The 12208-nt window shown below is 39.4% G+C and overlaps 2 protein-coding genes across 5 annotated transcripts; one reads left to right on the forward strand and one right to left on the reverse strand.

Annotated features, from left to right (window-relative positions):
- Positions 1 to 1067: 1067 nt before the first annotated feature.
- LOC121727541 (serine/arginine-rich splicing factor 1A) lies at positions 1068 to 7462 on the reverse strand. Of its 3 annotated transcripts, none has more exons than XM_042115418.1 (6): positions 7155 to 7462; positions 5593 to 5809; positions 5199 to 5345; positions 4411 to 4490; positions 3164 to 3273; positions 1068 to 2394 (listed from the first exon to the last, which is right to left on the reverse strand). In XM_042115418.1, exons 1-5 carry the CDS (start codon positions 7331 to 7333, stop codon positions 3171 to 3173), a joined length of 726 nt encoding a protein of 241 aa, XP_041971352.1. In that variant the 5' UTR covers positions 7334 to 7462; the 3' UTR covers positions 1068 to 2394; positions 3164 to 3170. The 3 variants fall into 3 exon arrangements, with proteins under 3 accessions (XP_041971352.1, XP_041971351.1, XP_041971350.1); XM_042115417.1 differs by having other exon boundaries at positions 1068 to 2733; XM_042115416.1 differs by having other exon boundaries at positions 1068 to 2736.
- Positions 7463 to 7940: 478 nt separating this feature from the next.
- LOC121727542 (dynein light chain 2, cytoplasmic) lies at positions 7941 to 10733 on the forward strand. 2 transcript variants are annotated; one of them, XM_042115420.1, is made up of 3 exons: positions 7941 to 8088; positions 8912 to 9035; positions 10133 to 10733. In XM_042115420.1, exons 2-3 carry the CDS (start codon positions 8928 to 8930, stop codon positions 10292 to 10294), a joined length of 270 nt encoding a protein of 89 aa, XP_041971354.1. In that variant the 5' UTR covers positions 7941 to 8088; positions 8912 to 8927; the 3' UTR covers positions 10295 to 10733. The 2 variants fall into 2 exon arrangements, with proteins under 2 accessions (XP_041971354.1, XP_041971353.1); XM_042115419.1 differs by lacking the exon at positions 7941 to 8088 and adding an exon at positions 8230 to 8430.
- Positions 10734 to 12208: the final 1475 nt, after the last annotated feature.

Consider the following 12208-nt stretch of genomic DNA (forward strand, 5'->3'; position numbering starts at 1 on the left):
GCCAATCCCGCATCCATAGATCAATACTTATCTACTGGCTCACATATTTTGGTGTCGTCGAAAAAGGCATTCTTTAATTACAGTTTGTGTGATTCCAAGTCTTTTTGCAAATGAAAATATAGTCGGCTAGCAGCTACTGCTAGTTTAGTCATTGTTTATATTCGAATAAGTAATTATTTTTAGTTATAAATAATACTGTTATTTCGTTTGTAAATTAAGAATCTTTTCTATTTATTAGTACTTAAACTTATATGATTTTCAGCTCCAAATTGCCCCATGATGAACCAATACAAGCAATCAACTTGTGTTCGTAATTGCTTGTATTGGGCATATTCGTTTCAAATATTAATTGCCCATGATCGATTTTATAATTATTATTATGGCGGTACCCACAATTAGTCTGACACCTGCAACCCGCTATCGAAGTTTCGGAGAACGACAAGATATTATAAACAATATCTGAATTAATGACGTCAGTGGGCATCGGCCTGACCAAGCATGCTATCTCGCTCGGTCGGGAGATCTTCCTTTTAGGCCGCCATATCGTTAAATAGTCATGGACCATGGTTATTCATCATAACTCAATGTGAAGTGACGCCCTGATAATTTGGTTGCAGCGATATCGATTTTTCTCAACAATGACTAAAGCTAAGAAATTAAAGTTCTTTGTCAGTATTCATCATGTCTTTATCTTTGAATTACCCATAGCATAACACGATTGGTCAACTCTTATAGCACAGAATAATTACCTAATCAAAAATACCTCTACAAAAATAGGGATTCTAATTTTGTCAACAGAGGAGACAAAATTTGTACATAGATTAGTTTAAGCATACACTATAATTTGCCCATAGCTTATATGAAATATTGTATTTATGGTTTTTAAATTACACGACAAAAACCATTTTGTCGCTTACGCCCTTTCCATTTCTTGTTTTCTATGAGGCCGGCCCGGTCTCTCTGAATAGAAAACAAGCGATTTAAAACATAATATCCAAAATGATTTTTTACTTTAACGCGGCGTCACCTTAATACACACTCCTTAAAGTTAGAAATAAAACAACAAATCACGTGATAAAGTAATTTATTAAAATCCATCAAACCGTGTAGTTTTTGGAATGCACATCAATTTTAAATTTACATTTACAATTTTATACTATGATATAAAAGTGACGTCAGTCCAATACGAGTACATCTTACATTATTGATAAAAACACACCCCCCCCATAATACAACTTATAACCGAGAGTCTTTTCATATCCGAGGCCGAGTTTACTACACACAGATATTATCCAATTTAATTTAAATATGGCCAATGTCGTTACAATTTCCTAGGAAATCCAAATTTGAAATACAATTTTGCTTTTGGCAACTTGGTCTACTGACTAGGTAATTTTAATGAATTGAATCTATGAAATTTAAATAAGAAAGCTATCTCACTATTTTGGAACAAAATTGGATTCACTCAAATCAATATCTAATACACAGCTCAAAATATATTTCACAGTTTTTCAAGAACAAACTACATCCAATTTCCCTAACTCCATATATAAACTCGGCCGGTGTCCTGTCCGTCCGTCAGCTCCGCTCGAGTCGACGCAAGCTCAAGCATGCTAGTCGCAAGCGAAATATAGAAAGCGTTATTGCGTTCAATTATGATTAATGGTGACTACTGTCGGCCAAGTGTAGAACTACGTTGCACACTCATAGATGAACTCATGAATAATATTAATAAACACAATATTAATCGACGAAAATGGTTCAAGAAGAAGCGTCAATTCTAAGAAAATTAACTGGCCGGAGGCCGTGTAGTTAATGTCGAGTTTTAAACGCAATAATGGTTGGTATATCTCGCGCCCTACCCCTATCCGAAGCGAATAAAGTGTGAGTAAAGGATATAAACAAACATTAATCGTGTACGGAGCGTGCACTCAACAAAGTTCTGTCAAAATTCATACCCGATCCGTCCTCCGGCTATCCGTTCCAAACTAAGTTAATATCCGTCCGGTCCTGGGAGGAGATCCGAGGCGGTGAGTGCGCGCGTCCTATCCTTATCCACAACTCCGTATCCTACAGCGATCCTACGGCATCATCACACCTCCGTCGTGCATCCAATCCACAGAGGATGAAACAAAAGAAAACAATTTTAATGGTTACGTCTAGGACCGTGTTCGGACGCAGCGGGAGTCGTGCGGTTTAGACCCGTGCGGTAACTCGCAGCTTATTACAGAGGCGTTGTAATACAACATTCGCTTGACCGCTCGGTTTCTGCACGGGAAACGCGCGGTTTCCGCTTCGTCTGAACTATCACTAAGTGTTGGGGCTAACATGACAAGTGTCGGCTGCTGCGGCGGCTGCTGGCTGCGGCGGCGGCGGCGGGCGGCGGCGCGGGAGCTACACAAACAGCACTGCGGTCGCACTGCGGTCCGCGCTCCGCCCTCGGGCGCACCACGGACGACGTACGCCGTATAAAAATACCCTGCACGGACTAGGCCTCCGTAATGAACACATCGGTTGCAGTCAAGTCCATTAAATACAGTCATGGAATATATCCTCAAGCGGAAAGTAAAAAGATTAAAAAGTAATTACTTCTCTCAATCCAAAATATCCCTCGCATTAAAAAATCCATAATGTCGATTATCGACTGCCAAAACTCGGCCATACAACATTACGCTCCCGTAAAGCGTTCCTTATCCTGACAATCCTGAATACCAGGCGCAAATCCAAGAAAAACTGTAAAGCAAGTACTCGTTTAGCACATAAAATCATGATTGTCTTTATAATATAATGGCGAGCTAAACAGTAGTCGCCTAATATGTGTAATATTAATTTATATCACACGTTGACTAACATTATGCTTTCTTTTGTTTAATTATTTACTTTTATATTATATTATACAAACACACACAATCAATTCAAAAGGCGTTTTATTGGCTGAATTTACATCTCAACACAGTGAGAGGTCAGAAACAATTTAAAATAATTTAACTTGAAAAGTAAGCTTTACTTACACATTGATAAATGCATTAGTATCAAAGGTACCTTTTATTGTAAAAAAATTAGTAACAATTTAATATAACAGCAAGACTGAGAGATCAAATGTTACAACATTACGAACCAACAAGATTTACATAGGTGTGTGTGTGTGTGTGTATGTGCGTACCTTGCGCTCAATAGTTGTGCGTGCGGTCGCGCGAACGGGAACGCGAGTAGGAGCGGCGAACCGGCGAGTATGTGGGCGAACCGCGCCGCCGCGGCGAGTATGAGCGGGACCTACAAAATATATCGTTTTTCCTATAAATTCATCAGAAATATTATTCATGAATATCCGAAACGAAACGAATTCTATTTACCACAAGTTAAAGGATAATCGTATAGTGCTTTATGCAAATAGTGAATAAAATTTTATTATAATAAGTCATGGGCACTGACTTCCATTATACAAGTACGCTGAACTTACGATACCCTTTGAAATGACAGCTATTTTTTGTGCCTATTTGAAGCGGAATCAGCGTCCCCCAATGCGGGGGAAGAGAACTAAAAATGACGTTTGAAAGTCGCCATATTGGCGCTGACAGCAGTAGTGAGAGAACTTGGAACGAATACTAGTAATGACAACCAACAACGAGTAAGCGGCTATTTGCAAGACAGGTCGCGCTGACTCCTCTTCAAATAGGCACAAAAAGCAGGTGGGTATCATAAATCCAGCGTACTTGTATAATGGAGGTCAGTGGTTATGGGTCACCGGTTGGCCAACAACAAGGGCCTAAAAATACTGTTTTTCATATTTCTAGAGCCACAAATTTTGACGTGGGAGAGCTATGCTTCGGCATGAATGGGCCGGCTCGACCGGAGAAATACCACGTCCTCACAGAAAACCGGCGTGAAACAGCGCTTGCGCTGTGTTTCGCCGAGTGAGTGAGTTTACCGGAGGCCCAATCCCCTACCCTATTCCCTTTTCTACCCTCCCTTATTCCGTTCCCTTTCCATCCCTGCCTTCCCCTATTACCCTATTCCCTCTTAAAAGGCCGGCAACGCACCCGCAGCTCTTCTGATGCTGCGAGTGTCCATGGGCGACGGAAGTTGTTTTCCATCAGGTGACCCGTTTGCTCGTTTTCCCCCTTATTTAATAAAAAAAAATATATAAAAAAAATTACATAAACATACACAGCTGTACGGCAAGGCTCTTGATGGAACTTGGTCATAGATGAAACTAACGACAATCTCACAGATATCAAACAAAGTGTTTACAAGACGTGGCGTCGTCATCTACAATCCAAGCCATGCCTTCTTGCTCAATAAGCTCAAAACCAGTCAGTTCAATGGCTAGAATTTGTAGCTATTTAGTTATTCTACAGTTACATAATATAGGATATCGCATTGCAAGTAGAGTAATAATCTCTCACTGACCTGTCCCGGTCGCCGCTGTAGCGGTCTCCGCCGCCACCGCCGCCGTAGTCCTCCTTCACACGAATGTATGACACCTCACCCTGTTGAAAATTGAAATGAATCAAAATGAAATTTAATGACCAACATGTTTTCTACGTTTTGTATACAGGTTAGGGTCCCCTTTTAGATAAATCCTGTGAATAACACAGCCCCGCTCTTTCTAATATAAAACAAATACAAAACAGTTCAATACTCATTACTCACTAACAGCACAATAGATGACTTCAGAAGTAAAAGTACTTTTAGTTATGTCTATTTTGTCTGGTCACAATGCTAGAACAACGGAGTGTTAAGCTGCACGTTGGCTAATATTATTTATTTCTAAATGTTTTTTGCATTAATAATGTAAAATTAATTTAATTAATTCATGAAGCCCTAAGCGGCCACATCCGGTCACGATAACAATAAATAAGCTATTGTGTCTCGTTATTCCACGATTGATGGGTAAATAAATTAACAATGTAAAATTAATTTAAAATTAACGTGTTTAAAACATATTCTTAGAAAATGACAATAATAGTATTGCATAATACATCTATGCTCACAGTGTGTGTGTGTGCGTGTGTGTGTATATAAGGTGTATGTCTGTTTACAATCGGAACGTACGCAGTCGACGGATTTGATGTATTTGACTGGAACATCATTCCTGCACTTGACAAATTGCAATTGCTTGATAATTATAAATGACGACGCTCCGTCCGCACCATACGCTCCGATTTCGACCCCACAGCTTAATGTGGTAAACTTACCTCATGACTTCTAAACCTCGAGTCATCTAACTTCTTCACAGCATACTTCATGTCCTCGTGTCTCAGGAACTCCACCACTCCGGTGCCGTCTTTGAATGTGTCAGCGAAGCACACGTCACCCGCCTCGCGCATGTGGTCTTTCAGATCCTGTACAATATTGGGTAGAGATGATGTAATTAAAGGCACTGTACAATCTACAATGGACAAAAAACAAACTATGAAAACTTTCGATGTCGCCGTTGCAGGCCATTTCTTTCAACTAACTAATTATGATTTTTTTAAGCAGCTCGTAGCGCCCCTCTTTGGATCCCCCTACATTCCCAAGTGGGACGTGCTCCACTGGTTGAGCTCCAGAGCTAAATTCAACCATAACTATTCCTACTCGTTTCCTCACCTGCCAGGACCCCGAGGGTGGTAGGCCAGTAACGAGGACCCTGTACTCTGACCGTCTTGCCGGCGGCCCTCTCGCCGCGGCCCGGGGACCAAAGCGGTCGGAGGGCGCGCGCCCGCCCCGCGCCCCGCCGCCGCCGCCCCCGCGCGGGAACTCCACCCGGAGGCGGTAACCGTCGTAGTCGTAGCCGTCACGCGCTCGCACCGCATCGTCAGCGTCCCTGGAAGTTAGAAGTTGTGTGTGCTAGTGATAAATCTTTTAAAAAGCCTAATATTTTGTTAAGGATTCTGGTAATAAACAGTTCTTAAACTTATTTTGAAAGTATGTAATATTTTCTTTTTAACCAGCTCAAAAGAAAAAAGTTGGTTTCCTTTCCAACTTTCAAAAAAGGTTGCTGGGCCCTGTTCTATAAAAAAACTTACAATATCCAGTAACGAAGACTACGAGATTACGTAAAAAATGAAGATATTTAGTTTGATTCTGGGCAAAAACTTTCTTAAAGCTTAATTGAAGGAGTTATCATTGATTTTAAAATGACACACATCCGTGCCTAACACCAAAACGAAAAAAAAAGTGATAACACTGAATTTGCCATCCGCAACGAATCGGTTAATCTAAGATTCTTGCCCTAATAACCCTTTAGGGTAAGTAAAGCTTTAAATTGAAATAATGTATAACTTAACAGTTTCCATGTATAATCAAATTCAGGTAAATAATTTTGTTTCATTTATTTAGGTGCAAGTTGTGTGACCTATCAACATAATTTATCATAAATCAACATGTTAAGTCGCTGTTATCAGTCATTTGCACACACTTCTTTTACTGCCATTCTTTAACGCTTAGATTAGATAGATAATTATTAATTAATCTTTTGCATAATTTGTTTCTATACTGTACTCGGCGAAACATGGCATTAGTGGTCATTGACTTTTTGTCAGTTTAAACAAAGTGCATCAAGACAGTGAAAAGAGCATATAATATTCAGAGTTTATCCTACAAGCCGTTTTTATGGATGCTATCAGCTATAACTGCTTTTATTATGAGAAAACACAACTGACTTGCTTCAAACAGGAAAAATATTACGTTCACCTTAGATAAAGAGTAATATTATGAAAAAAACAACATTGTTACTGAGATAATTAAGTTAATAGATAAAATGGCTGTTGTTATTATCTTAGCCTCAGCAAGGTTATTGTCAGTTCTTGATTAGTATGACAACCTTTAACTCTATCGTAGGAATCACAGACACAGTAGATTTTCAATTGTATTGCGGCAGCCGGGTGCCGCTTAGGGATTGATGGGTTAAGTTGTTTAGTTTAAAAATCAAGTTACAAGAGTTAATTCAACTATCAGTTTGAGGGCGGGCTTGTGAATGTGTTGCACCAATTAGCCTAAAGCTGGAACGAATTGTTTCATACCTAAATTCATCTTGTTCACAACAATATACAATTACATCAAAACATTCGACGTGGATTTCGAAAAATAGATTAGGAAGCAAAGGCGGGAACGTAGTTTAGCGTATAGGTTACGCATGATGTATCATGTATATTGCTAATGAAACTTACCGTGGATCCTCAAACTCGACGAAGGCAAATGGCGGTCCTTTCCTATTTTTCAGATCAACGAATGTTACTTTGCCAAACTTGTAGAAAAGGTCTTGAATGTCCTTTGTTCTTATATCTGGGGGTAAATTACCGACGTAAATCCTACATTCGTTTCTGTTGCCGCCACTGCCTCCAGACATTTTGTTATGTGATAATTTGATGAAAGCTACTATTTAAATATAAAATTAGTTGTATTTATTAAATATTTTCACTTCACAAGTCACATCACCTAAAAATTACAGATTCGATCGGCGTTCGGCGTTTCGAGACAAAAATTAAAACATGGCGTCTTAAAAAAAATTAATATCTATGGTCTTATGTGTTGCCATTTTAGTTTAATTTCTTCTAAAAAAAAATAAAGTCAAAAAATCAAAACCACTCAAAAATCAAAACAGTCGATTGAAAAGTGAAAACTTGAAAATTTTAGTTGCAGCCTTGCAGGCCGCTGCCGTACTCAGGCGGCAGGCCTCAGCAGTCAGCGTATTTAATAAATTTTTTGCTGCAGCTGCAAGTTGTAAGAAATATGAGTAATTATTGGCAATATACCTACTGAACAAAAATAGCGAGAGCACAGAAACCAATATTGCACACGAGTCACGACGAGTCACTATTTGGTGTTAGTTTCGTACAACTACAAGTTTCTCTAAATAAAAGCATAATAAATAAGTAATAATAAAATTTTTTTAAACTATTTGGTGATAAACATTTTTTTCGTGTAAATTTGAACTTTGAAGAATTATTTTTAAATTTCAATTTAGAACGCTTGCGCCATCTGTCGTGTCAGCAGTTTCATTGAAATTTGAAAGAAGCCACTGAAAGAATCCTCTGGAAAGCAGTCACGAAATCTCCGGTATCAAAATCGTATTGTGAGAAGTTTTTCATTTTCAAAGTAAAAGTGAGTATTTAATTAAATTAATTAATTAGCGAGAAACCCTAGAAGTAATAGTTTTCAAATATTTTGGTTCCGCATCCTTTATTATATTAGTTTTTGAACTCGCACCGATTTTGAAAAACATTCGTCATAATATTTTCCGTAAAAGCGCTAAAATGAAGTGGTTTATTGATTTAACACATCGTTTCTATGGGATTATTTACGCTAGTGCAGCTACGTATTTGTATTTTCAAGTCGTTTTTCCAAATTTTATATAAATTTCGCGTTTGTGGAGTTGATGACTGGGTTAACCGCGAGCGCTACGGTGAAGATATCATCAAAAAAATTGCAGAAACCCAGCAATAGGTAATTTAGATGCTGGTGGAAAATATTCCCAGGCTCCAGGCCTTCCCTGGGGGTGCGCGGGGATGTTTCCCGCCTGACCTTTGCGAGTTATTTATAGAACCTGCTATTGAAATAAACAAATCAATGGCGTGATTTACGTATGTGGAAAAGCAATCTATACAGTCAGAGTTCAAGAGATAACGAGTGCATATCCATTAGCTTAATCTGCGCATCTTAAGGCCCCTATCCACAATGAGTCATGTTGGATAACCCCCTGATTGCTACCATGATTGTGAAGCTGTCCTCAGTAAACATTGATCTTGATCAAAGACAACTAGTACCATAATGGGCCAATGTGGACGGGCTGCATTAGCTCCGCATGTCAGACATGCACAGTTTCTAAAGTTCTTGGACACATGTTTACTGAGTGGCTAACATAAGGCTAACCTATCAATGTTCACATCCAGCATACAAACTATCATAGTTAATTTTTGATTTCCAGCAACCAAAGAGACACAATGTGCGACCGCAAGGCAGTCATCAAGAACGCTGACATGAGCGAGGAGATGCAGCAGGATGCAGTGGACTGTGCGACGCAGGCACTCGAGAAGTTCAACATTGAAAAGGTAGGATTTCATTACTTTTTAAAGTTGTTTGGCGGGGGTTTTTTTAAATTTCTTAATTTAATTTTATTTCATACTTTTTAAACTTGTGTTGGTTATAGTGCAGAATAATTCCTATCAACATATTTACCATCTATCAATGCCCTTTTCGATGAGGCCGTCAATATGAGCCTAAACATAAAACCTCCACTTTGGGTTCATACGAAGCTCGGTTCCTATAGAATCCAGGTGATGCTGCAGCAGCAGCATGTAAATATTTACTGTCTAGTGTCTATCTACTTCTTACTGGTTGTCGCAATTAAAATGAGCCCAAACACGAAACCTCTGCTCTAAGTTGGCGAGGAGTTGGATATCCTATTGATTACTAGGTGATACTGCAGCACCTGGTTAACTTTCCATTAATATGTGTATACGTATATTGCATATTCACAAATGTCATGAACTAGAATGAAATATAAAACCCATCAAACGAATACAAGTTGCTAACGGCCTATCATGAACCAGATAAACCCTGATTGTCCAGCACTGAGCAGGCTGATGATGATGAATTATAGCTAAGAACACTCTCGATCATGTCAGCTTTCAAATAAAAAAAACTAGATCAAAATCGGTCTATCCGTTTGGATGCTACGATGCCACGGACAGATACACACACAGACAGACACGTCAAACTTATAACACCCCTCTTTTTTGTCGGGGGCTAATAAAAAAGCTTTGAGCCTTTTTTGATCCAGTCCTCCTATCACAGAGCAAAGAAACATTTTTCTTGTGCTAACTAAATTCATAATTATTGTATTAGTAAATATATTATGCTAAGCCTGCTAATAAGATGTAAAGGTCAGTGTAATTATGTTATTCAATGAGCATATTATAGTGCTGAATTATGATGCAACTGGAGAATTTTATTGTGATATCTAAGTTATGCAACAAGGGACATTGTTTTTGGTGATGCACATCATATCAAAAGGATCCATCAACATGCTTCCTTTGTCCTTTAGTAACCATAACCGCAAAAATTTAGTTCGTGTAAAATTTTTCTGAACCATGTTATTTATCCTCGAGGTGATAGAATTTGTAAGCAATTTTTGTTGCAATTCCAGGACATAGCCGCATTCATCAAGAAGGAGTTTGACAAGAAGTACAACCCGACGTGGCACTGCATCGTGGGCCGCAACTTCGGCTCGTACGTGACGCACGAGACGCGCCACTTCATCTACTTCTACCTGGGGCAGGTGGCGATACTGCTGTTTAAGAGCGGCTAAGCCCCGCCCCCCCCGCCGCCCGCCACCACGCCTCTCACATTCCCGAGCGCGGGCGGCGCCCCGAGCCGCTGCGCGCCCCGACGTACGCTTGTATATACCACTCGCTGTATTTTTTTATATTTATCTTTATTTATTAGTTTGTAACGATTATATCCGGACTGAGTTGGGCACGACGGCGCGCGCGGCCGGCCGGTCCGCTCCCGACGCACTGTATGTACGTGTTAGCTACTTTTAAGGCCATTTACGTGGGTAAAATTATTCACTTCTAGTGTATTTATATTAAATAAATTTTAGTTAATTCCTAGACTTATGTGAACCTAGCATAGTGGAGTCGTATGTTAGTACTTATCTAAATTTATTGTTTATTTCTTTGTTGATATGTTTCACTGGAGATATTTTTCAATACTTCTAAAAATTATTAAACTTTCTTACAAATCTTTCTCGTGGTATTCATTTTATTCTCTTTAGATAAGTAAAATAGCTTAGGTTAGGGCCCAAGCACATGTGGACTTTTTGTAGGGATGCAATGCTGGTCGTGTGATTGCATTGCTACTGAAACACTTCAAAAAGTAGACGAGTGTGCTAGGGTCCATATGAAAAAGAACAGTTTCTGTGAAGATATTAATTACGTTATGGGATTTTTTAACTTTCGTTTCATTATATTGACCACTTACGGCCGTTCCCAATATTTGATCTATCTCTGGTTTTGCCCTACTAGAGATAGGAATAGCTCACAATTGACATAAATTATATGGCTCTAATGTCTAATGTGAGCTATTCCTATCTCTAGTAGGGCAAAACCAGAGATAGATCAAATATTGGGAACGGCCGTTAGTAGAGGGGGCGCCCCTATCCTCAACAAATAATCTGAAAATTTAAAAACATTTTTACAAGACCACACAACATGGCCGAGTTAACAAAGAGCGCAGGGTTTCGTGAGTGATTGCAATAACCGACGTGATTTGTGGAAACATTTTGTACATGCTGTACACGCTGAGCATACCATGGTGTCGAAGGTCGAAGGGTCAAGGACACTGGTGAATACTGTAGATACGTGACTATTCGATCGTGTGGAGTAGGCAAAGTCAATTGACCCATCACCCATCGCAGCGATGATGACAGAAGGGATCTGGTGGGGGGCGGGGGCTGCCGTCTGTCGCTCACGAATAGGGAATATTACGCTGCGGTCGGAGCAGAGGGCGCTACCAGCACATACTGTAAAATCTGTCTTAATATATAATACGACTAGACCAGTGGTCCCCAACCTTTTTTTCATGCTGGCCACAAACATATTTCGGGCCGCACGAAAAATTTTTTAGAGTTAAAAAATCACATTTTTCAAAATTAACGATTTAAAAGTGGAAAAAATTTAACGACCATCACGTAGACTTTTCGTTATTTTGCCGGTGGGCGCGAATTTCAAAATAGTTTAACATCACGCGGGCCACAAATAAAGTCCCGGGCCCCGGCGCGGCGGGCCGCGGGTTGGGTTAGCGGGACTAGACATTCCGCGCGGCTTCGCCCGCGTAAATTAGATATTTCACATACAAATTAATTATTATAGTCCACTAAAAATATCATATGATCCTTCACGTGGTCTACTTCTTATCTGTGCCAAGCCAAATATTTAATAGAAAAATTATTGCTCCAGTACTTCGTGAGATAAGCCCTTTCAAATAATTTCCCCCGTTTCCCACGTCATTTTCCTCTATTTATTCGCTCCTATTTGCCTTAGCGTAAAATATAACCTATAAGCCTTCCTCGATAAGTTGGCTATCTAACACTGAAAGAAATTTTCAAATGACCTGAGATTAGCGCGTTCAAACAAACAAACAAACTCTTCCGCTTTATATTAATAAAGTACCTGTAGATTACCCGACATGTTGCACACGTCATAAATCATAATATTTACAG

Source organism: Aricia agestis, chromosome 6, assembly GCF_905147365.1.
Source record: "Aricia agestis chromosome 6, ilAriAges1.1, whole genome shotgun sequence".
Taxonomy (NCBI): Eukaryota; Metazoa; Arthropoda; class Insecta; order Lepidoptera; family Lycaenidae; genus Aricia; species Aricia agestis.